Source organism: Leguminivora glycinivorella, chromosome 13, assembly GCF_023078275.1.
Source record: "Leguminivora glycinivorella isolate SPB_JAAS2020 chromosome 13, LegGlyc_1.1, whole genome shotgun sequence".
In the NCBI taxonomy this organism is placed as follows: domain Eukaryota; kingdom Metazoa; phylum Arthropoda; class Insecta; order Lepidoptera; family Tortricidae; genus Leguminivora; species Leguminivora glycinivorella.
Genome location: NC_062983.1, coordinates 3,162,973 through 3,190,182, shown reverse-complemented (window position 1 = coordinate 3,190,182; position 27,210 = coordinate 3,162,973). Strand labels below are relative to the sequence as shown.

The 27,210-nt window shown below is 37.8% G+C and overlaps 1 protein-coding gene across 1 annotated transcript in view; it reads left to right on the top strand.

Annotated features, from left to right (window-relative positions):
- The window catches only part of LOC125232674 (neural cell adhesion molecule 2-like), a 347,116-nt gene that overhangs the window by 279,585 nt on the left and 40,321 nt on the right, over positions 1-27,210 (top strand). Inside the window, exons 7-14 of the mRNA XM_048138427.1 lie at positions 4,043-4,184; positions 8,177-8,307; positions 8,448-8,607; positions 13,280-13,436; positions 19,496-19,635; positions 20,923-21,059; positions 25,126-25,282; positions 25,553-25,703. Coding sequence (XP_047994384.1) covers positions 4,043-4,184; positions 8,177-8,307; positions 8,448-8,607; positions 13,280-13,436; positions 19,496-19,635; positions 20,923-21,059; positions 25,126-25,282; positions 25,553-25,703 — 1,175 coding nt within the window. The remainder of the gene's footprint in view (positions 1-4,042; positions 4,185-8,176; positions 8,308-8,447; positions 8,608-13,279; positions 13,437-19,495; positions 19,636-20,922; positions 21,060-25,125; positions 25,283-25,552; positions 25,704-27,210) is intronic.

The window sequence follows — 27,210 nt, the reverse complement described above, 5'->3', positions numbered from 1 at the left end:
CACTTTCCCATTTATAATATTAGTATGGATGAATAATTACTTTTAAACGTAAGCTACAGAATATAAATTTTACATTATTAATAATATAACGATTAAATTTATTCATAAAGGTGACATAGAATAACATAACATTAAATTAACACAAAATGTGTGACACAAACACGTGTTTCCTAGCTAGTGAGGGAAAAAAATAGTTTCTTGTAGTGAGTAGTTTCCGGGTGTCATTTCACTCCATTAGAATTCCCTGGAAGTCGTTTTATTTAACTTATTCGTCCCGGACTGTTTGAATCCTGATCTAATTGGACCCTGTCGGGTGACGGGAAAGAGACGTCACGTTTTAAATATAACGAAAAGCTTCTACCATGTAATATGTAGTACCATCACAGGCCGGGAATGGACCATTTTTTTCAAAGTTGTCCACCCCACTTTTTTTGGATTTGGACATTTTTATGTGGTTTCCACGAGAATCGCGAGCTTTCAATCCAAATAGGAGAAAAAAAGTGTCCCGTTTTTTTCCCATTCCGTTACCATTTTTTGATACATTTTGTATGGCGGTAACGGAATGGAAGGTTTGAAAAATGTATCGAAATCTTGGGACATCTTTTTTCTCCTATCAGGATCGAAAGACCTCGCGATTCTGAGTATGAATCGCGTAAAAAATACCCATGTTACAAAAAAGTGGGGTGGACAACTTTGAAAATAATGACCCGAATATGAGGATTTCAGAGGAGGCAAATACGGATACGAGGATCAGATAGGCATACGAGGCTGGGAATTAGTTTTCACGCCGAAGCATGTACATAGTGTTTTCAAACATGGTATGAAATATTTATGTTATGTTCCTTACCTCCTTCCTATATATTAATATTATATATATTTATTTTATATTTATGTTCGTTTCGAAGGCTACAAGAGGTTCTCGAGATATTTAACAATGTGACAGACGGACAGAGCGGCGCCATAAACCCTTATTGGTACCTTTTTGGTACGGAACCCTAAAAAATGACATACATATACCGAGCTATCGACTATTTCGATAGCCTCAAATACTCATGGAGAAGGCGTAGAAACTCATTATTGGTATGAAGCACCGAGAATATGCTGCCTACGCAAATTTCGCGTATCAAGGTCAAATCCACAACACGCGCGTCAAGTTTACACGTGTGTAAACGTGCGTGTGGAAACTCGATATCTCCGATTATTATCTTCTTATTTGAACTGCGACTTTGTCACGCTGTGAAATTAAGACGATACAGGAGGGGTCAATTCTCCATACAAACGCTCTCGACTATTTCCTCCCTGGTTTTTGAAGATAGAGCACTGATTTTTTCAACACAGATTATTCTCTTTATTTCTTTCAAATCTTAGGCTAGGCTGTTTATAATATGAATATAAAAGTAAAATACAAAACCACTTACAAAACAATATAAAACACATATAAACACATTATAAAAAACCTAACCTAGGGTGCCGCCAGCAGCGGGGCAGGGCCCAAGCTGCCGATGGTTAGGGCCGCAGAGAGAGGAACCGTCGGACTATCCGCGCTGTGTCCAAGATCACCGCCTTCTGCATCTGGCCCTTGATCCAGCCACCTAGCGAGAGTCTCTTAAGATGTTGGTCGAGACTCTTCGCTATGAGACCGTTCGCTGAAACGACTATCGGAACAATGATCGTTGATTCAACATCCCACATGGCGGTTATCTCGTGAGCCAAGTCTAGGTACTTACACACACACTTACACACAGATTATTATTATTATTATCTGTGTCGGTCCGTTTTGATTTTTTTGATATTATTATTTTTAAAAGACGTTAGAGCCCATCAAAAATTTCCAAAAACGGATTGATTATGGCGCAAAAAAAGGTGTGGTATTCAAAATTTGTAACAATTAGCCAAAAAAACTAAACGGTCCGACACAGACTATTTAATTGTTATTCAGATTCTCAAGTTTCGCTACGATTGATTAAATTCGGAGCGGGGAAATTTAGGAGGGGGGGGGGGAGGATATCCTATAGGGGAGTTACGTACTCAAGTGTTGAGGCAATGCATCGATAAATATTAGGAGTTTAGATTCACTGGTGTGCTTAGTCAATATAACGTTCAACATGTTTCGATCCATTTCCGAGGATCTTTTTCAAGAGTAGCTACCCCGCCTTTACATGTCGAGAGCGCGACGCATATCTACAGAGCAAGCGCCCGCAGTATGCGTCGTTATATTGACTTAACACGTGAATAACCCGCCTAACATATTTTTAAAACATGCATATTGAATACGCTTTAAAAGTTTACATTAGACTGATTAAACAATTTATCTTTGACTAAACTTTAGGCTCGGTTTATAAATATTTACAAGCGCGTCTCAGAAATTTGAATGTTTACTAAATAGACTAAAGTTAAAACATTTGCATAGATATCTAATTCAAGTTCTAAGCCCTAAAAAAGATACACAAACTATGAAAGTAGTTAAAGTGTGTTTTATATAAGGTTGGTTTTAGTTTTTACATAAATACCAAAGAGGATCGAGTATTATAGAGAGATATGGTCAAAGAGAAATGTGTAATCACAGTCCACAGACTGCCATCTCTCGACACAAGCTTACAACTTTTGAACCTCAGTTTTGACAATTTGGCTCATATTCTTAGCGCCATCTAGCCGAGCGTTCCCCAAAGGTGTAACACCATCTTGGCCACCGTACTTTTTCTCTATGGCTTTGAGGTACGTTTTTTTCTTAGATTTTATCCGTCTATACGGAGTTACATATGTCTTTGTAAATACATACTCTAGCCTCTTTCGCAAAGAGGTAGGCAGAAAATCACGGATTTTTATTTGTTCCCGGTCCTGGTAAACCATTTTCATTTCACTCACTTTCATAAAATCCTCGTACAATTTAGTTTATTTTAGCAATAAGTTCATTTTGCTAATTGTGGAATCTGTGTAACAGTTGGTAACAGTGATTAATTATGTACTTGTTATTAAGCGTGTATCCGTGTATCAAGGTAGGCGTTTCATTACAAATCCTTTGTGGTGAACACTGCACATATCACATCCAGATCATATTAATTTAGATAGGTACGGCTGTGGCTTCGGGCTTGCGTCGGATAATACGTTTCCCTATGACGGGTGATCTGTCATAATACTCATAATCATAATCATGTGCATCACGTGATGCTTTCTAGAGGCTTACAAAACCAGGCTACCTGATTTCTGGCTGATAGATAGAAAAAAAAAACAAAAACGAATACTTAGACATCTTTTATTGGGCAGTCGTGTAACAATTCGAGTATTTATCATATATTTTATACCTTTCAATGAGCAATTCTTGTATATTTATTTATTTATATATAGGGGCGATCTAGGAAACCGCTCTAGGCCATTATCAGAATTTGGGACCCCCCCAATTAGCGTAAGTTGTTAACAAAAATTAACTCACTGTCAGTTTTGTGATGAAATTTCTATAAAAATAATTATAGTATATATTCTAGAATATGAAAAAAGTCAATTTTCAGACAGATTTTATGCTTAATTGTCGTCACAAAACTGACATCTAGTTAATTTTTGTTAACAACTTACGCTATTGGGGGGTCCCAAATTCTGAAAATGCCCTCTAACGATTTGGCTTGAAGATTTTTATAAATGACAGGAACTCGTGCTCTAACTTTTTATACAAAATGATGTGAGACAGAAGAATTATAACCAAAACAGCCACGTCCATCCTCTCAAACAAGCTCTCAATTGTGTTTACAAGCATTTACTTTCGCCTGACCCGTTGTCTGTCTGTAATCAAATCTTGCAACTTAAATTTGATCCCTTTCCCGGTTTCAGATGAGCTCAAATTATGCACACGTAAATCACTTGAAAATTCAATATTATCGGATCATGGAGGTGATCTGATGATGGAGCAGAAAGGTGGCCATAGGAACTCTGTAATGAACTAATGAAATGTATCTCCATCGAGTAAGGGGTTTTTTAGAAACGTCTCTGAGAGCCGTAGATGACTGTTAAAAGAAAAAACTTTGGACTGAAATTATTTATTTTCTTACAGTTCTCAGAATCCAACGCGACCACCAGCATCCTCCACTTCGTGCCAGAAGCGGAAGACCACAAAGCGACGCTGGTCTGCCGGGCGGAGAACCCCAGGATACCTGACGCTGTAGCCGAAGACAGGTGGACGCTCAATGTGCACTGTAAGTGTCTAATGTTTCCTCCAGTTATCAGAATAATTACCCCTATCAAATGCTACAAGCATTAGCTACAAGCACCTGTTGTGTTTACACTAGTTTAAAATCCTTTCCTGTGTCATGCTACATCAAATATTCACCATTTCATCCTAGAGCCAAAAGATCACAAAGCAATGCTAAATCTGTGCACAAAATTCTCAGATATCTGAAGTGAAGACAGGGTGAACATCGGGCATTGAGAGCACTGTAACCCATTCATGAACGTTCACTAAAGTTATCAAGCCGATAAAGTTCGTTTATCCCATTCTATCACACCAAAGAAAGGCACAAACAAACTTTATGGGCTTAGACAGATGGACACTCAATGGGCACTGTAAGTGTCTATAATATTCTGCTTTCTCGACTTATGTTTTATATTACATACTTATTAGGTATTAAAAAGTTGTGTTGAATAAATTGTTGGATTTGATTTAGTTTGATGTTGTATAGTGAGCATTTTGTTCATGTTGGCGTGGTGAAAAATGTTGTGTTTGACTCGGTGGCAAAGTTTGTTTAACCTTCGTGCCTTGAAACCCTCGCAACGCTCAAGATTCTACTTTTTGAACCACTCGCAACGCTCGCGGTTGAATATTGCGGTTGAATAGTAGTTGTTTGACGACCGGTCTGGCGCAGTCGGTAGTGAGCCTGCCTGCTACGCCGCGGTCCCGGGTTCGAATCCCGGTAAGGGCATTTATTTGTGTGATGAGCACAGATATATATTTATTCCTGAGTCATGGATCTTCTCTATGTTATCGTTTTCTGAGTACCCACAACACAAGCCTTCTTGAGCTTACCGTGGGCCTCAGTCAATCTGTGTAAGAATGTCCTATAATATTTATTTATTTATTTTATATTGGAATCATTTGTTTGCTCGGGTATCAATATTGGTACGTGCGGTTAAACAACAACTTTGCCCCCTTGTAAAGCAAATAACTATTGTATTACCTGTGAAGAAGAAAAGAAAGCATCAGATAATTATAAGAAGTTATTTTTCCATACTCAGCGTTAAAATACAACTTTGCCCCCTTGTATAACAAATAACTATTTCTATACGTAAGGCTCTTCATTAGCAAGACAAGATAAAAAATAGATTAAGACCATCGTAACGGATTTTACGCGGAAAATACCCAAGTTAAAGGTAAGTGATAAATAAAATATTTGAAATTTATTTACAGACTGCCTTACATAATGAAACTTCTAATGAACACAAGTTAAATTATAATCTATTGAAAATATTTCAACTTGTGCTGTCTTAAAGTAGTCACACTACTATGTATATAAATTAAAACCGAAATAAATTACACATATGAAAGAAAAAGTGACCAAGTCCTCTGGCCTGCTGTGACCTGGGTGGCCAAGCGGATAAAGAGGCATCTCCCGCGATTGGAGAGTACGCTGGTTCGTTTCCAGCCTCAGGCACCAGAGGACTTGGTCACTTTTTCTTTCATATGTGTAATTTATTTAGGTTTTAATAATGAAACTTCTATTCTAAAATTCTAATCCAATAATCAGCTCGTCTTTCACGCTTCACAGACAGCAATTATCTTACAAATTACGGGGATAAAAACAGGAAAAACATAAAAATCGATAAGACTCTAATCCAATCGGATTTCCATCCCTTCCGGAGTAATAATAAAACTTTGAGGAAAATAAATTATTATTTATTTGGTATTCTTCAAGGTAAATTGATTCTGATTTACGATGGTGATTGCCATCTTTGTTTCCCCACTGTTGAGGGTTTACTGGTGAAACCCGATAAATCGAGATAATTTGTTCTTGAAATAACAACATTGTGGAATTTAAGTTTCTAATAGGGTGGCAACGCGCTTGTGACACTGTTTGAGTTGCAGGCGTCCATAGGTTACGGTGACCGCTTTACATCAGGCGGGCCGTATGCTTGTTTGCCACCGACGTAGTATTAAAAAAAAAAAAAAAATATACATATTTCGAATTTCAAAAACCAGTTTGCTCAACTTATCGGATTTCACCAGTAAACCTTCGCAGTGTATGTAACTGAACGAAAAGAAAGCACTTAAACCCGGTAATCGCAACTTTTAATATTTGACCAACCCCGAAAAGGTAAAAAGCTGAAATTTTCTTTGGGAGCTTATATTTTTCTCCTGCGATTTATGTTGAGTCCCATTGTAAAACTTGCTCAGTGTGACGTAAGCATTAACGGGTTTGAGTATTTATTTTGCATTTCGTTCAGTTAGATACTAAGGTAGATATCAGAAATTAGATACTTTCCACCTCAAAAGTCTAAGATCTATTCTACGTATTAAGTGGCAGGATCGAATTCCAAATACCGGCTTGCAACGTATAGAAGCGCTCATAATGAAACATCAGCTTAGATGAAGTAGCCACGTCTCACGCATGGACGGCAGTAGGTTACCGAAGGCAGTAATTTATTCCCAACTACTAGGCGGAAAACGCAAGCAAGGCGGACAATACCTACGCTTTAAAGACGACGTGCTAAAACGTAACCTCAACGCGTGTAATATACCCACAGATAAGTGGGAGGAGCGTGCTTCTCTAAGCCAGGAATGGCGTCGTACGGTTCACAAAAGTGTTGGCTTTTTTGAGACACTGCGTTTAGAAAACCTTGACGCAAAACGCCATTTCCGGAAGACCAAAGCTGTCCTACACTTACACATATAACACAGCTGGCCAGCTATATTCTGCTCCGTGTAATCGCACGTTTAAAACCAAGTTCGGTTTTGCGAGTCATTTAAGAGCCCACCAAAACCAAACCTCAGACCACTAGATTAACAAGGCTATAGCTTTGGATGACGATGAAAACTTGCTCAGTGTGACCTAAGTATTAGGGGTTTGAGTATTAAATGTTCCTCTTCGTTCAGTTAGATACTGTATCTATACTGTACAGGGGCACTGTGTTCTTATGTATTAGAGTCTGACCAAAAAGAGTAGAAATTAAAAAGTAGTAACATTGTACTGTCATCTCTTTCAAATCAATGTGTGAGAAAACGGGACGACACAACGATGTTACCACTTTTTAGGGATCCGTAGTCAACTAGGAACCCTTATAGTTTCGCCGTGTCTATACGTCCGTGCGTCCGTCCGTGGATAATCTCAGTGACCGTTAGCACTAGAAAGCTTTCCGGTTCACTTGAACCTAAACTCAAATTACCCTATTGCACAGTACAACATAAGGTCAAAAACACATATAGGTACTCGTTAACACCTAAATTCAAAATAAACTAACACCAAAATACCTTAGTCCCAAAACACCCTAAAAACAAAACGAACTTATCTTGATTATGTACTACTCCCACATCACCTAAATGTCATAAGAGTTAAAACTCGGATCAAACTAATCCCATAATAGACTAATCCTAAAATACAGCATAATCTAAAATAAAACAGTCTTAAAACACGCTAGTATCAAAACACCCTAAATTTTTAAAGCTCACTCCTAATTCTAGAACACTTAGTACAGTCAGTAGTTGAAGTTGACACACTCTTATTTATTTACAATAAAGTCGCGTCTAGATTGTTTTCATCATTAGGATATTTTAGGGTATTTTGGGACTAGCTTGTTTTGAAACTATTGTATTTTGAAAATCGTGTAGAACATGAATCGTGTCTTACTGGAATAGCTTGTTTGGGCCTTCTGCTTTTATGAAAGTAGGCGAGCGTAGTTCGTTTTGAATTAAGATCTTTAGAGTGTTTTGGGACTTGGGTATTTCCGTGTTAGGCTATTTTGAATTTATGTTTATATGAGAATATGTGTTTTTGACTTTATGTTGTACTGTGCAATAGGGTAATTTGAGTTTAGGTTCAAATGACCCGGAAACGAAATTTGGTATCAATATGTATATCAATCACGCCGACAAAGTGGTAAAATAAAAAGTGGATTTTTTAATTGTAAATACGCCAAGAAGCTGAAGTTTCACTGCAAAGTACAAATTGCCAAATTTCAACACGCTTTTTATTTCCAGATGTCCCAGTAGTGACCCTCAGGATGGGTTCCAGTCTGAACCCTGGCCACATCAAGGAGGGCGATGACGTGTATTTCGAGTGCAACGTCAAGGCCAACCCGAGGAGCTATCGACTCACTTGGTATAAAGGGGTATGTTGTATTTTTAACCGACTTCTTTACTGAAAATAAAGAAGAAGGAGGTTATATAACCTCCTCAACACGAACAAATTAAATATTTTCCATGAAAATAATTTAATTTGTTCTTAGAGTACTAACGATGTTTTTTTTAGGACAAAGAAATCACCCACAACGCGAGCGCCGGCATCATCCTCAGTGACCAGAGTTTGGTGCTGCAGAGTGTGAACAGGACAGCTGCTGGCGACTATAGCTGTTTCGCTTCCAACAGAGAGGGTGGCGCTGCCAGCAACCCTGTATCACTACAAGTCAGATGTGAGTATAATCGTCCACCATATAATCACAGAGCGCTATCACATTTCACGCAAGTGGCGAGCAACGCGAGCGAGGTTAGCGAGCAGCGAGTTCGCCGTGAGCGCACAGCTACACCCCAACCTGCCGGCGTATCATGCTTCTAATTTTATCACTTATCCACGTGGATAAGACATCTGTCACGCTTTAGCAAGTATGTCAGTGTGAGAGTGGCAGATGTCTTATCCACGTGGATAAGTGATAAAATTGGAAGCATGGTACGCCGGCTGCCCGAGGTAAGGCTCCTTGCTGGTCGTTGCTTGCCTGACGCTCCTTGAGAAACATATTAGCACTACAAAATTATGCATTTTCAAGGACAAATTATACTGTTTGATGATACTATTCCAATAATATTACTATTAGTGCGTTTTCACATCATTCATTCCGAATATGTATGGGATATTGGATCGGATAATGTAAAAACGAACTTAGTAGAGTGTATTTTTGTCGGAAAGTTTTCTAAAAATCGATGTCATTCCGAATGTGAAATGAACAAAAGTTAACCTAAAATGTTCTTGCGGCTTACTACAATACGGTGTACTAACTTTTACAAATTATAACATTAACTTTGGAGTCTTTTACAGTTTTGATAATGCATCCTCGACACCTCAAAAGTTCATTTTTAACCCCCGACGCAAAAACGACGGGGTGTTATAAGTTTGACGTGTCTGTCTGTGTGTCTGTCTGTCTGTTTGTCTGTCTTTCTGCCGGTGTGTGTGTCTGTCTGTGGCGTTGACGGATGAACTGATTTAGATTTCGTTTTTTTTTGTCTGAAAGCTGTTAGTCGGGAGTCGGGAGTGTTCTTAATAGCTATGTTTTATGAAAATCGGTCTACTATGGCGCGGTCGGGGGTTTTTTCAAAGTTCTAATTTTGTGGTTAGGTTATTGAAACGTACACTATGGACTATGCTATTCGTTAATTAGTCCCGTGTGATAAATATTAGGAGACTGTGTTCAAGAAAAGATAAATCAGTAATAGTGAGACTTAAAGTGCACAAATTCCTAAATTCTACGACTTACAAATTCTAAATCAGTGGTTTATTTATATCGACAAAAGGGCAAAGAAATACTCCATGCAATAAACAAGAATCTTTCGATATACCTACTAAATTATTCATTCGATCTCGATAAGGTTTCATTCGAACTTCTTCTATCTATTCATGTTTTATCTCGCTCTGATTATTATCTCGTTTACGTGAAATGTATTATGTATATTATATATTTTTTGCAAATAAGTTATTTTTTGTAAAAAAATTTCATTTTTGGCACAAGATTTTATCGCCAACTGTACATACCTTTCTTTCAACAGTCATCTACTGCGCTCCAAGACAAAATCAAATCAAAATCAAAATAATTTATTCAGCAAATAGGCCACAGGGGCACTTTTACACGTCACATGTACATAGGTATTTAAAAAAATATTTAAAATTGAGTTGAAATTACAATTGATACTATTATATACTAATTCTAAGTTCTAACTAAAGTTAACTCTATACAATTAATTAGAGATGTAGAAGGTCTCTAAATGTCGAATTACAACCAAGAACTACACTAAATTTTAATATAAAAAGTACAAATACAAAAAAAAAAAAGTCTAAAATTACTTTAGAGGTGCAAATGACTCTAAATGTCACAACTAAAAATAAAATGTATATCTACTTAATCTAATTCTCCTTAGAGATGTATATGGTCTCCATGAGTCAAAATCATATATTTAAAATATTCACTAAAAGAAAGGAAACAAACGACAACCGAACAAAGTGTCCTAATTTAATAAAAATTAGAATTAAAGTTACTAAGTTATAACAGCCCCAGTAAGCTTAAACAGACCGGTCTTCACAGACGGCACCCGTTCACGAGTATGACGCGTATCTCAGCCATCGCCTCCCTCAACCTTTATTCGGGAAGGTGGCTGGAAGGTGGCGGGAAGACTTTTCTAAAAACCCCTAACTCGATGGGGATACGACGTTTCATAACAGAGTTCCTATGACCATCTTTCTGCTCCATCATCAGATCAGCTCCATGATACATAATATTGCACTGTCACGTGATTTACATATGTGTGCCAAATTTCAGCTCAATCGAAAACCGGAAAGTGGGTCAAATTTAGCTTCTACGTTTTGACGCACACTAACATACTACTAAGGCAAGTTGAATAAAAGCTTGTAATAATAAAAACATATCAAATCGAGATAAAAATATACTTACAGTTCGAATGCCACTTCAGAATTTGCAGATCAAACTGAAAATACGGAGATGCATCTAGATGAAACTCTAGTGCTCTGATATAAATCATTGTTTGTCAGTTTTTTGGCCGATGCTGCATAAGAATCGCGAGTAAAACTTTCGGTAAAATTGCACGATCAAACTATTCTTTCACTTTGAATTTTTATCTGACTAAAACAAACGATTGGAGGATCCAAAAGAATGCCAGAATAGGGATGACGACTACATAAAAAAATGGCATTCTGTTTAGTCCGTCAGTTAGATCGTCCAAAAATACTGAACACATATTTTTCGCTTTTTCTAATTAATGAAAAAATACAACGATATAGAGCATCAAAGTTCCGGAGTGGGGGCTTGTGACGTCACTTCTAAGTAAAAATTGTACCTATTAGGAGTGACGCGTGACGTCACGCGAAACTTCAACGCACTGTACCGTCGTCATTTTTCGTTTACGACCAAAAAAGAAAATAACGTGTCTAAAAATCTTTGATAATCTAACTGACGGACTAATTAGTTTTTTTTTTCGTCTCGCCTATTGAGGAGCTAGTAGCCGAGCCAAATATAATAGGTGAGACCAAAGCGCATCGTTTCCGTTGGCTAGGTCACCTTGAAAGGATGAGTGAAGATTGAGCAGTCAAAAGAGCCTACTTGGGAAGACCGAATGGACGCCGTCCTGCTGGTCACCCAAAATATCGTTGGGCGGACAGAGTGGAGGTTGACCTCCGTGAGCTCAGCGTCGGCGAAAGCTGGCGCGACACCGCTCAAGACCGAGCAAAGTGGTGTGCTCTTGTGTTGGAGGCCAAAACTCATTTTGTGTTATCGCGCCAGCCGAGTAAGTAAGTAAAACAAACGGATGGACGCCGAACAAAAGTTTTTAAGAGTTGCTAATGGATATACATTTATATACCTACATTTGTAACTATTTAGTGTCAATCTGATCTATGTATCATCATCATCCTCCTTGCGTTATCCCTTTTTGGCTTAGGCACTAGTTTTCCGAAAGCGACTGCCATCTGACCTTCCAACCCAAAGGGTAACTGAGCAGTTCCCGAATACTTTGTACATAGCCACGTCAGCAAATTTTAATTGATCCTATTTTGTTACCAACATTTAGTAATATAAGTCGACTTTCGTAAGATATATACAGGATAATTGGTATAATTAAGAAAATATAGATACTAGAGAATCTTAATTACGAAATAAACCTTAATAAAATCTCAATTCATCAAAAAAAATTTGGTAACAAAATAGGAATAATAAAAACAAATTTAACTTTTTCCTTAATTTTTGTACAAACTTTTCGAGAACTGCTGCACTACTTAACTAGGCCTTATTGGAATTAGTCCGGTTTCCTCACGATGTATATTTTAATTGTAATAGTGTTTCCAGTATAAATGCTTTGGCTCCGGCTGTAAGTTTATATTATATATCATATAATAAGTAATTTGAATATAAATTCTGGCAATTAGAGTAGCATTTTTATTGTAATAATTATTTTATAAAATAACAAAGTCTTTGATCTACTCAAATAAACCTTATTTGAATAAGGAAGGGACCTTATTTAAAGATCAATTACAGATTTGGGTTTAACATATTATAATGTATTATTATTATATGAGAAAAAGTCATATATTCACATACCTACTTTTGTTAGACATGAATGAGTTGGTAAGATCAAGGAATTTGTTGTTTCTTTGATCTTGTTTGAATGTATTATATTTATAAAAAAAAGGAAAGGCTTTTTATTATTTTTGGGTAGATCAATTGAAACATACCCTCGTCTTACTATTTTACCTTTGTCAATCAATCAAGTAGGTATGAGTTAGGTTGCAACGAAAAGGTTGACTTATTCATAGGCAAAAATAAAATGACAATGTCCTATACCTCCTCATGCATGAGAGGGCTCGGGCTATAGTCCCCACGCTAGCGCAGTGCGGATTGGGACTTGACATACACTTTAGAATTCTTTCGCAGATGAATTCAGGTTTCCTCACGATGTCGGAAAAGCTAGTGGTAAAAAATTATATTTCGTACCTTACGTTATGAAGAACTCATTGGTACAACCAGGATTTGAACCGCTCAACGGCGGTACAATTCTAAAACAACTATTCTATTTTCTTTCCCCTCCATTTCAATGCGGCAAATGACTACTTTTCGTTTGAAAATCATCAAGAAGCATTCAAAATTGTTATGCGATAAAATTTCCTTAAAATCATCTTTCAAAACTTAAAAACAATGTGCAATATCGGACATTTAAGCCGCCATCTTTGATTTTTGCCATTAGAATCCTTCCTACATCTGATATCGGATCGGATAATGTGAAAACGCACTTAGGGCCGACTACGTACAGTATATAATCGTTCTTGATAACTCCTCTCTTCACACCTAAAATTCTTGTAACTTCTTACAGATGCCCCAGTCTGCAAAATAGTAGAAGATGGCGAGGTCTATGGAGCCTTAAAGCAAGAAACGGTCCAGTTGCTCTGCTCTGTGGACTCCAACCCTGCTCCAGTCAGCTTCACATGGACCTTTAACAGTTCTGGAGAGCAAACACTGATACCAGCTGGGTAAGACTTCAATAAACTTTCCAAAAGACATGTCCAATGTCCATGGACTGTCTTTACTCGTTTGATCAAGATGTTCAAGTTGGTGCTACTGAGCTAAGACAGGAACGGTTCAGCTGCTATGCTCTGTAGACTTCACATGGACCTTCAGCAGTTCTGGAGAGCAGACTCAAGTATGTATTATTTTGGGCTCTTTGGAGGCATAAAATGTTTGATTTTTTTTTTTATACTACGTCGGTGGCAAACAAGTATACGGCCCGCCTGATGTAAAGCGGTCACCGTAACCTATGGACGCATGCAACTCAAACAGTGTCACATGCGCGTTGCCACCCCATTAGAAACTTGTACATTCCCTTTTGCTGTGTTAAGTACACCAGTAGACCATATCTAGGTCCAGATTGGTTTGAAAACTGAGCAATTTACTCTAATTTGTTACTCAGAGACAATGCAGATTGCCTTCCAAGTAGCCATAATGGGTTCCTAAATCTATTGTTGACATCTCCACGTTTGTGTTTTATGTGACCCTTCCATATCTATTTATTTATTTTTATTTATTTGGCTCACAAAACAAGTTACAGACAATAGAAAAATACATTACAATTTTACTAAAGTACTGAGCTGGCCTATAACTCTAAACATGTGTGCACAGAATTTAATTTAAGTAAACAATGTGCGCTAGGGAGGTGAGATATCATATCATTCAATTAATATGACCAAAGTAAGAATTTTGAATGATTCGCGATATTTTGACCGGGATGTAGACATTCCGTGATTACCTTTTACATTTTTGTCGAGCTTTCGATATTTTAACGTAGTTATTTATACATTATATGCATGACCTGTATATTTTCCCGGAATACGACTCCACACGAAAACTTTTATAGATGTCATATTTTACATGTATATTGAGTGTTGGTTATGTTTCATAAAAATACTGCGAGTTCTATATATTAGTAATTTCAGAGGATACGCCATATCTTTGGCTGTAAAGTTCAGTTTATCGTCCAGATCCACTAAGTTAGTAGTTTCCGAACTAGAACGTACTAAATTTTAAGACCGGTAGGTACCGAACGTGCCATACGCCATGACGAGCAGCACGGGAAGCATGGTCGCGCGATAAATGATAAAACATTTATTATTAATAAATGTTGTAAAAAAAATTATCGAACTTAGGTAACAGTACCATTGCTTGACCCGCTCTTAGATGATGTTACACTTCTGTCTCATTAACAATAATCTTACAATAATAGTTATTTGTTTTACAAGAAGGCAAAATTGTTGTTTAACCGCACGTGCCAATATTGATACCCGAGCAAGTGAAATATTCCAATATTCAACCGCGAGCGTAGCGAGAGGTTCAAAAAGTGGAATCTAGAGCGTTGCAAGTGTTTCAAGGCACGAAGGTTAAAAACAAAATTTGGCACCGAGTGAAACACAACATTTTTCACCACATCAACACGAACAAAATACTGACTATAAAATATCAAACTAAATTAAATCCATCAATCTATTCAATATTTATGACTTAAAATCATCATTTATAGGTAAAATATCTGAGCAACCGAGCTTCGCTCGGTTCTGTTTCGTATCCTTGACATGTGTCGCCATCTAGTTCAAAAATGAATAGTACCTACATCGAGCGAAAGAATTCTCAGCCTTAACAACACAACTACTCCACACGAGATGGCGCGCATTTCGCCACAAAAACTCAAATAGTGTATTTTCTATTCGTTTTAGCCTTGACCTGTGTCGCCATCTAGTGTTTGCAATAAATAGTACTTACATCGACCGAAAGAATTCTGTCTTAACAGTACAACTACTGCACACGAGATGGCGCGCGAAGAAAAACGCATGAAAACTCGAAAATTCGCGTTTTCCGGGACCTAAGGATAAGTTAGACCGATTTTTCACCCCCAAAAACCCCCACATAACAAATTTCTGCGAAATCGTTAGAGCGGTTTCCGAGATCGTCAGTGTAAATAAATATATATATAAATAAATAAATAAATATACAAGAATTGCTCGTTTAAAAGTATAAGATTTTTCACCCCCAAAAACCCCCACATAACAAATTTCTGCGAAATCGTTAGAGCGGTTTCCGAGATCGTCAGTGTAAATAAATATATATATAAATAAATAAATAAATAAATATACAAGAATTGCTCGTTTAAAAGTATAAGATTCTACCAGCCAGCTTAAGGCATCAAGTTGAAATTTGTATGAAATTACTTTGCACCCTTGTGTATAAAATGCAATTTTGCTATCTGTTTTCGAATAGCAAAGTAAGCCTTTACCTGTTGGTGTGGTGAGCAATCTTGAAACTGATATTTACTGGGTCACAGGCAGGCCAGCATAGGCGTCATCCATATATTACGTCACAGTGTAAGGGGGGGGCGGTCATACTAAATGTGACAATCCCTGTTAAAGGGATACAAAAAAGCGTGACATAGGGGGGGGGGGGGGAGGGGTCCAAAAACCTGAAATTTGGTGTGACGTAATATGTGGATGATCCCCTGAATGTTACTTTTACCAAGTTAACACGTCCCTGTCACAGACTGGCGCGTTGTTATAATAACAGAAATATGAACGTACTCGTTATCCTAAAACCCATTTTGCTAATGAATTTCTCATCAAATAATAGATTCGTCTGAGTCACCCCTAATAGAAAAGCCTATATCACCATGACAAACGGTAAATGAATAAATTATTTGTGGTAAACTTACACCGAAATTAATTAATCCCTCTGTCTGCGAGCTCCCGAAGCCCGAAGTAATGAATATTTTTGCGGCTGCCATTGGACGAGTGCCTTTCCAAAAGGGCCGATTTCTCTGCGAACTTTATACAAAATAAAGCCCCTTTGGAAAAAAACTGTTTTATCTATCTGAAATTAGTAATATTATGATATTTTTTGATGAATTAAAATATTCATTAGTTTGATGAATTCAAAATTATTATCCTTTGTGATAGTAAATAAATATTGGGAGACATCTTACATAAGCGCTGGTAGCCTAGCGGTAAGCACGCGCGACTTTGGTTCCGGAGGTTGCGGGTTCGAACCCCGGCACCAATGAGTTTTTCGGAATTTATGTGCGAAATGTCATTTGATATCTGCCAGTCGCTTTTCGGTGAAGGAAAACATCTTGAGGAACCGAACTAATTCCAAAAAGGTCTAGTTTACCCTTCGGTTTGGAAGGTCAGATGGCAGTCGCTTTCATAAAAACTAGTGCCTACGCCAAATCTTGGGATTAGTTGTCAAAGCGGACCCCAGGCTCCCATGAGCCGTGGCAAATTTAATGCCGGAATAACGCAAGGGGGATGATGATGATCTTATACTATAAGAAATCGTCACTACTTTTAAAAAATCTCGTATCTCACGCTGTTCCTCAAAGTTAAAACGCAGTAAGTCTATATGCATTCCATACATACTTACTACAATTTTCTTTTCATTGACAGACGAAGATACAAGTTTTTAGGGTTCCGTAGTCAACTAGGAACCCTTATAGTTTTGCCATGTCTGTCTGTCCGTCCGTCCGTCCGTCCGTCCGTCCGTCCGTCCGTCCGTCCGTCCGTCCGTCCGTCCGTCCGTCCGTCCGTCCGTCCGCGGATAATCTCAGTAACCGTTAGCACTAGAAAGCTGAAATTTGGTACCAATATGTACATCAATCACGCCAACAAAATGCAAAAATAAAAAACTTAAAAAAATGTTTTATTAGGGTACCCCCCCTACATGTAAAGTGGGGGCTGATATTTTTTTTCATTCTTACCCCTACGAGTGATATATTGTTGGATAGGTATTTAAAAATGAATAAGGGTTTACTAAGATCGTTTTTTGGTAATATTAATATTTTCGGAAATAATCGCTCCTAAAGGAAAAAAAAGTGCGTCCCCCCCCTCTAACTTTTGAACCATATGTTTAAAAAATATGAAAAAAATCACAAAAGTAGAACTTTATAAAGACTTTCTAGGAAAATTGTTTTGAACTTGATAGGTTTAGTAGTTTTTGAGAAAAATACGGAAAACTACGGAACCCTACACTGAGCGTGGCCCGACACGCTCTTGGCCGGTTTTTTTAAAGTAGTGACGAAATGAAGATTTGTGGAAATGGAGATGGATCGGTCATACCCTTCAAAGAGGAGCTACCAACAGCGCCAGTATCGCGTTTGAGTGGCGGCCTCAAGGAGGGAAGCAAGCCCGCAAATGCCCCGTACACACCTGGAGGTGGAGCGTAGAGAACGAGCTACGGGAGTTCGGACTGAGTTGGAACGGGGCCAAGGCGGTGGCTCAAGATAGGCGTGGAAGGATCTTGTGGAGGCCCTATACACCTATGGGGTGCCCTAGGACAATCAACAACAACAACATCTTACCTAGACATCTTCTTCTCAGAATGTTTGCGTCCACTACTGAACATAATAGGCTACTTGACCCTTTTTAAAAGTCTATTTTATACTGTCCAATTACCTGAAAAAAATACTACCATAGTTTATTACTTGAAAACTTGAAAACCACAAAAAACGTTTATAAATTAAAAATCGAAATAAGATGTCACTGACGTCATAGAACCTAACTGACACGTCTGACAGCGTTCTCGGTGGCCAAAGTTAAAAAAATATTACACACTTTTTTAATCGAAAATACGTAGCCACACACTACACTACCACTACACTTTTAATACCCAAAATCTATAAAAATAGGTTTCTTATGTCAAATACTACATGAAACAATCATTTCTTGTGCCAAATTCGATAAGAGTCTAGTAGCCTACTATATTTTGCCTCTTTCATGGATTTCCATTCCGTTCTATATGCGGCGGTTCTGTGCCAGGTCGGCCCTGCCGTATTTTTGATGTCGTCCGACCATTGGCTCGTGTTTTCTCGTCACCTCGTCTTACACTAGCCCAAAACTAAGTAGTAAGCATAGTCCGTAGTGTATGGGGAAATAAACTATCAGACACATAAATAGACATAAACTATCCATAAACTAGATAATATGGGCACAGTATAATAAAGAGTACTATCGTACAGTATGGCCACTCCCGCTCCCCGCTGAAAGTGCCGCCTACACGCTCTCGGCTACCTCACAGTTACTGCCTGTCAAAAACGCGAACAGTCGATCTGTCATATCTCACTCACACAAGCATCCTACACGAGCTTAGACTGTGTGCTAGGAACGCGCCTCTTTCATATATTTGATCGCCAGTGTTCGAGATGTGATATGGGGATCGAGATGAAAAAAAGGAGGTAGGGTAACTATGTAAGATTTGTCACATATGTATTATTCCGTCACAAAATTTGACGGCGTGGCATATTTTTTATTTATTACATACTAGATTTTGCCTGCGGCTTCGCTCGCGTAAAATTCGAATATTGCGGAATGCTTCATACAAACTTCCAGACCCCATTTCAGGGAAGTAGGGTATTGGAAAGAGACAAAATGTAGCCATCCCTTCAACTATCTCCACTTGAAAAATCACTTCAATACGTTGCTCCGTCTTGCCGTGAAAAACGGACAAACAAAACACGCACTTTCCCATTAAATAGTAGTATTGATTTCTTTAAATTCCTGTGTATTGTATTTAAGCTCTCTTAGTGCTTAGGCAAATTTCCAGGATTTGTCGAATCGTCAACATTTTTTCTCAGAACTTATTTACGAAATATTTTCGATTTAGTTTTCGTGGAATGGAAACGCAAGGATTTTCCGCAATAAAGCTTCGGCGTTTGTGCTAACCGATGGAGACGTCGCTAAGTGGTGGTTACACGTGTAACAACAATTTTTAGGGTTCCGTAGTCAACTAGGAACCCTTATAGTTTCGCCATGTCTGTCTGTCCGTCCGTCCGTCCGCGGATAATCTCAGTGACCGTTAACACTAGGAAGCTGAAATTTGATGCCAATAAGTATGTATATGTATAACCTCCTACTTACCTACATTAATTGCTGCGCCCATCAGGGCTTCATGTGTCATTTGTGTACCTACCTATACTTTTAAGTACTTGTAAAACCTGTAATGTACATGTGAATTGCAATAGATAAATACAATACAATACAATACATTTATTAATTACCAGGTCATACACAAAATCGGGGTTCACTTCAACGCTCCGCTACACTCCAACTACGGACATGGACTTTGGCACCATATCGTGTACAGCCACCAACACTGTGGGACGACAGGCGGCGCCTTGTGTATACAAAGTTGTAGCTGCTGGTATGTAAAGTATAATAAAAGTAACGCTCCGCTACACTCTATAGATATGGTCTTTAGCACCATATCATGTACAGCCACCAACACTGTGGGACGACAGGCGGCGCCTTGTGTATACAAAGTTGTAGCTGCTGGTATGTAAAGTATAATAAAAGTAACGCTCCGCTACACTCTATAGATATGGTCTTTAGCACCATATCATGTACAGCCACCAACACTGTGGGACGACAGGCGGCGCCTTGTGTATACAAAGTTGTAGCTGCTGGTATGTAAAGTATAATAAAAGTAACGTTCCGCTACACTCTATAGATATGGTCTTTAGCACCATATCATGTACAGCCACCAACACTGTGGGACGACAGGCGGCGCCTTGTGTATACAAAGTTGTAGCTGCTGGTATGTAAAGTATAATAAAAGTAACGCTCCGCTACACTCTATAGATATGGTCTTTAGCACCATATCATGTACAGCCACCAACACTGTGGGACGACAGGCGGCGCCTTGTGTATACAAAGTTGTAGCTGCTGGTATGTAAAGTATAATAAAAGTAACGCTCCGCTACACTCTATAGATATGGTCTTTAGCACCATATCATGTACAGCCACCTACACTGTGGGACGACAGGCGGCGCCTTGTGTATACAAAGTTGTAGCTGCTGGTATGTAAAGTAGAATAAAAGTAACGCTCCGCTACACTCTATAGATATGGACTTTAGCACCATATCGTGTACAGCCACCAACACTGTGGGACTACAGGAGGCGCCTTGTGTATACAAAGTTGTAGCTGCTGGTAAGTTAAGTAGAATAAAGTAAAGTAACGCTCCGCTACATTATAGACATGGACTTTAGCACCATATCGTGTACAGCCACCAACACTGTGGGACGACAGGAGGCGCCTTGTGTATACAAAGTTGTAGTTGCTGGTACGTAAAGTAGAATAAAGTAAAGTTACTTTACTGCGTTACTTTTAACGCTCCGCTGTTAAAGGCTTACTTTGTTATTCGAAAACAGATAGCAAAATTTCATTTTATCCACAAGAGTGCAAATTAAAATCATACATAATATTCACTTGATATCTTGAGCTGGCTGGTAGAATTTACCTATAAATAATGATTTTGAATAATAAATATTGAATAAATTGATAGATTTGATTTAATTCGATGTTTTATAATCATTATTTTGTTGATGAATATTGGAATCTTTCGCTTGCTCGGGTATCAATATTGGCACGTGCGGTTAAACAACAACTTTGCCCCCTTGTAAAATAAATAACTATTAAATATTTGTACAGGCAAGCCGATGCCACTACAGAACTGCTCAGTGACCAACCAAAGCGCTGTCGGTCTACAAGTGGAGTGTTTGGAGGGGTTCGACGGGGGACTCCCGCAGGTGTTCTATATGGAGGTGCTGGAACTACCTTCCTCGCTGGTGAGCTTTACTTTTTAACTAGCTTTTATTAGGCCGACCTGTATGTATGTAACCAAAGAAGATCAGAGTTATTGTCAAAGTAAAATGTGTAATCACAGTGCAGAGACTGCCATCTCTCGACACAAGATTAAAACTTTTGAACCTCAGTATTGATAATTTGGCCCATATTCTTAGCTTGATATATGTATAAGTTAAACTGTCAAATATTAATATTAACGCCATCTAGCCGAGCGTTCCCCTAAGGTGTATCGCCATCTAGGTCACCGTACCTTTTTCTGTACGGTTTTGAGGTACGTTTTTTTCTTAGACTTTAAATATCTGTCTCTACGGAGTTACATATGTCTTTGGTAGATGGGCGAATCAACTTTTTGACCGACATTTTTGTTGTCTCTGGCGTTACTCAAAATGTCTCTGGAGTTACCAAGAAATCGAACTTCTAATGAACAAAGTTTCAGTTTATTGGATTTAACAGTTAAGGTTATGTTTTAGTATACAGGGTAAAGTGAAAAATACCAATAAAGTTCATTATTTAAAGGTGAAATTTCACAACTATGTTAAGAATGTGCGGACAGATTTGAGTCGGTCAAAAAGTTGATTCGCCCAGATGACAGCAGTGCCTACTTTTGCGCCGTCAAGGTTAATCAAAGACGCCTAGTCCTACTAAGAGTGCATATAGTTAAGACGATACGGTAGGGGTCAATTCTCCATACAAACGCTCTCGACTATTTCCTCCCTGGTTTTGAAGATAGAGCAATGATTTTTTCAACACAGATTGTTATTATTTTTATTTATGTTGGACCGTTTTGATTTTTTTGATATTCTGCTTTTTAAAGACTCTAGAGCCAATCAAAAATTTCCAAGAATGGCCTTTTTCATTGTGGCGCAAAAAAAGGTGTGATAAGGTAACGGCGGCTATCAACGCGGGTATCGAAATCGACGTCCATTACCGCCGCATTTGCAAATACGCATTTTGTAGGCAAACCGACCAATTTCCTAAATAAAGTTACTCACACAAAGGAAGCCTGTTTAGTTGACTAACGCACATATAGGCGCTAGAGAGTGTGAAGGAAAGAAGACACTCGCTATTTGACAGTTTTTGCCACGGGGCCGCAAGAAGAGGTTGTGTCATACTGACGCGTGACGCTAAACCTAAGTGAACTCCAATCTCATTTAGTAGTTTACGTAATAATTGTGGCAAATAGGTGAAAGTTATGCATTTTAAATTATTGTTAATAGTTTTCTACATGACTTCTGAGTACTTTTTACTTATTGTTTAGCCTGGAAATGTGTTTAAAGTGGAAATTAAAAGACAGCGGTGAAAGGCGCCATTTCGTGAGTAGATTCTATTACTGTGGTATACCACAGTAATGGTTAAAGTAGTGATATTAGTTCTTTATGCTTTATTTTAAGTATATGTGATCAGTTATATAATGTCTTACAGTTGTTTCAATCTTGATCTATTCACGCTATCAAAGAACTATTTACGTGGTATGAAAAATATTCAACAAAACCTTAATTTTTAGCAAAAACTTCATTACTGATTTCGTAGTTTCTATGAAAACCGTTAATTTGTCAATTTTTTAAACATTAAGATAAAGTCTGATGTTTACTTACCTGTTATGTAAACTTGGTTTTAATATAAAGTTGCAATATTTTATTTTGATTTGTAATGAAAATACATCTGTATGACATTGTTTTTATTGGTCGGAATTAGATTTTATTATACTCCAATTTATGCCTATCACCGATGGTACGATCGGATAACCCTCGGTAATGGAATATATAAGAATCTATTACCGATCCATGCAATATTTGTTTGGGTCGGTAATAGGTTCCTAAAGAAGTATCTATTACCGAGCGACATATTAGTCTTGTATCAAAATATGACATTTAGAGTACCGTAAGTACAGATTTCTTAGATGAAACTGAGTTTTCTGTGGGTATTCATAAAGGAAGATAGTATAGGTATATGTATTTGTCATAATTTGTATATTCAACCATCGGTATTAAGCTCCGAATTTTGAGATGGGTTTTTATTTACCGATGGCAGAAAAACACTGTCATTCATACCCTCGGTAATGAAATCTCAATTCGCGTTAATAGAACCGCAGCCTGTTCATTACCACGGTAATAGAAAATTTAGGTATGCTGGCTTCAATAATTATTTTATGACATATAATAAACTAAAATGATCCAAAAACTCTTCAAAACTAATAGTTCAATAAATACTCTTCCATAAAAAAAATATTTGTGGTCGTTAACGAGCTTTGATACCCTTAATTTTTTGGAATCTTTTGAAATCTTCCTGAAGTACCACGTTAATAGGCGCCATTACCTTACTCAAGATTGGTAACAATCAACCAAAAAAGCTAAACGGTCCGACATAGATTATTTCATTGTTATTCAGATACTCAAATTTCGTTCCGATTGATTAAGTTTTGAAGGAGGAAAGAGTCGAGAGCGGAACCTCGATTTTAAAGATTTTTTTTGAAATATCTTTTGACTGAGTTGTTCTTAAGGAACAATTCTTTTTTCGATAAATCTAGTTAATAACACTTGTATATTTAACTAAAATTTTCAAGTTGAAAGGGGGGCTCCTTTCCATTTTAGCATTTTCGCTACCGTATCCTCTTAAGAAATTGGAACGGGTCCCGACTAAGTGGGGAGACACGGGAGCTCAAGGATTAAAACGCCTTACGGATTGCTGAACAAGAACAAACTGACGCACAGAATATACACCCTGTTTTTATTGAATTCCGTCAACTTTAAGGGAAGGTTCTTTAGATCAAATGCAATTAATTTCTCTAAGAAAGTGTCTTAACTCGTACAGTTATCGAGTTATTAAAAAAATAATGATAATTACTGAAGACGTGTGTGACAGCCTTTGCCAATTCCTAACATGACATTGACATGTGCCGTCAAACACTTGACACTAATTCTTAAGGGTCTGTCACACTAATAAATTCATTTAATCTGTACGAAAATGATGTTTTTTTGCGTATTTAACTAAAAGTGATATATAGGGTGGTTCCTGATAATGAACCTAACAAAGTATCGAATTTAACGGAAAACAAAAAAAAACACTGTTAATATTACAAGTCTGGTGTTAACCACTGGAGGTTTTCGTCACGTTTTCTTTAATATAAGTCAAATACAAAATAGCAAATATGCGAACCTGGGACCAGTGTACGAATTCGTACCGGTTGCCATCAAAACGGCTGGACCTTGGTGTGCCGAGGCCAAGAAGCTGGTTGCTGAGATCGGGCGCCGGTTGAGGAACATCAGAGGGGGTGACCCCCGGACTGGATCTTATCTGGTCCAACAAATATCCTTTGCCATTCAGTGTGGCAACGTAGCTGGCACATTAGGGACTTTTGGGCCAAGTAGGAAACAACTCGGGGGTAGTCATTTAAGTTTACGTACTTATTTCGTTTTTTAATTATTTATTTATTTTATTTATTATATTTTAGAAACATACAGTCGTTTACAAACAGTACTTATACAATATTGTTAAAGTATATAGACCTAGAGTTTCATTAATTTGTTACATAAAATCACAGTCTGTTTTTTTTTTTAAATGTTACTTAACCAAAACTAAACATTTGAGAGCGTAAGAAAAGGAAAAGGTACATTATTACCTAAACAAAGGCACGTTTTAAAGTATTGATGGAACAAGTGAATATATCTATGTTAGAAAGCTTGGCATTTTCGTTAAATAGTTTGCAGGCACGTCTTATGAACATATTTTGTGCATAACACGTTCTACTGTTGGGAATCGAGAATAATCTTTTCTTCTGACAGTGGCGCTGACGTCTACGGGGAACTCTGAGCTGTATTTGGTGTAGTAGTGAGGGGACATCTAATACATTGCGCATAATTTTATAGAGTAAGACGGAATCTGCGATATCTCGACGGTTACTGAGTGTTTGAAATTTATGGTGGATTAGAGATTCGCTATAACTAACTAATTAGTTTATTTTAAGATACTAGTAGTTCTGATAATCAATGTATTTTTCCTGTGGCACCACAAAATCTTAGTTGTCAAACATTCAGTTTCTCTGTTCAGGTGCAAGCCAACGTAACTTCAAACAGTTCCACTTTCGAAGTGGAGCTGGATGGGAGGGCGAGCTATAAGCTCAAGCTATACGCCGCGAACGCCAAAGGCCGCAGCGACGCGGTGTCTCTATACACAGTAGCTTTAAGATCGCCCGACAAGTTTACTGGTAAGTTTATATGCACTGTGTAACATGAGAAACCCGAAAGATTAACTACGCATTTCTAAGGGGAAAATAAAGATAAAATGTTATATGACGTCAAGCAAATTTCGTCAAAAAAAAAAATTTTTTTTTTGATGTATTTTAACATAAAAAGTAAATGTTATTCGCAAAACTGGCACTTAAAAAAAATTACAATGTTTTTTTTCTAAAAAAAAAATACAATATCATTACCTACCCTCTTACAAAAATGATGTTGAATAGTTTTTCATTTTACAGGGCCAAGTACAACGCTACCATTGTCACCAATGCTAGCGTCTTTAGTAGCGCTCTCAGCGTTACTATGTGCCGCCGTGTGTGGCGTCATCACAGCGTTATACCGACGGCATATGACGCGCCGACATCATATGGACAAACAACCACCGTCGGCGTAAGTTTATTCTTTCTTCAACTTTTAACCCTCGACGCAAAAACGAAGGGGTGTTATAAGTTTGACGTGTCTGTCTGTGTGTATGTCTGTCTATCTGTCTGTCTGTCTGTCTGTCTGTCTGTCTGTCTGTCTGTCTGTCTGTCTGTCTGTCTGTCTGTCTGTCTGTTTGTCTGTCTGTCTGTCTGTCTGTCTGTCTGTCTGTCTGTCTGTCTGTCTGTGTGTGTGTCTGTCTGTGGCATCGTAGCTCTCGAACGATGAACCGATTTTGATTTAAAGTTTTTTTTGTCTGAAAGCTGAGTTAGTCGGGAGTGTTCTTAGACATGTTTTATGAAAATCGATCCACTAGAGCGGTCGGGGGTTTTTTTTAAATTTTAATTTTGCGGTTAGCTTATTATCGAAATGTGTAGCTTAAATATAACCGGAGCTAAACGGTACTATTGTCACCAATGAGCGTCTTTAGTAGCGCTCTCAGTGTTACTATGCGACGCCGTGTGTGGCGTCATCACAGATTTATACCTACGACATATGACGTACGTTTCACGTCAAAAGTATTGTATAAACTAGTGATATAATTAAGTGTATCACTTCAAGCTTCGTAGCCTAAACACGGTACCCGACTGAAAAGCTCTGTATATATCACGATTGTATAATAGTATTTTATACAATTGTGATATAATACAAAGCTTTTCAGTCGAGTACCATGTTTAGGCCACGAAGCTTGCTGAGTGGCCTAATAGTACGGTACGAGAATGAAAAGCTTAATTATATCACTATATTGTATACAATACTTTTTCTATGAGTCATCATCTTCATCATAAATGTACGAAAAATATCATCATTCAAGTCAAAATTAATGTTAATAGCGTCGTTCACCGTTGTATCAACATCGAATTACCTGGCAACCAATTGTTTGTAATAACCGTCTCTGATTGGTCGACAAAGCGATAGATAAAAAAAAATGTGTTTCAGATGCAGAAAAATTTGCCAAGTATCGCAAATTCGAATAGAACTTGTCTGAAGTTCTATTTTTGAAATTTTTTCAGTTAACTAAAGTGAAGTGTAATTAAATATTATAGTTGACTAAGCGTCAAAGACTATCTAACTCTGAAAAGTCAGCACGTATAGTTTAGTCTGTGGTGTCCTAATTGACAGATTAAAGTCGACGAGTAGAAAAAATATTTTTCGGGTTATGTAGACCCACGTTGTATTTGTATTAGTGGAGCAAGATGCATAGCGGCTGATATCATTTCATGCCACAATGTGACTTAGAATTAGCCTCATGAATTAGCATCATAGATAAGAGTATTACACAAACTTCCGCTGTTACACCAAACTTGTAACTCGACTTGATTATGCAATTTAGAGAGTTAATTTCTTAACTATGTCACCAACTTTAGCCGACTTGTATAATTGTTTAAATTGACCGAGCGAAAGTCTCTGTTTCAACTTTGACAAAAATGTCATTATACACCGTGTTTTTTTGTTTTCCGTTAAATTCGCCACGTCG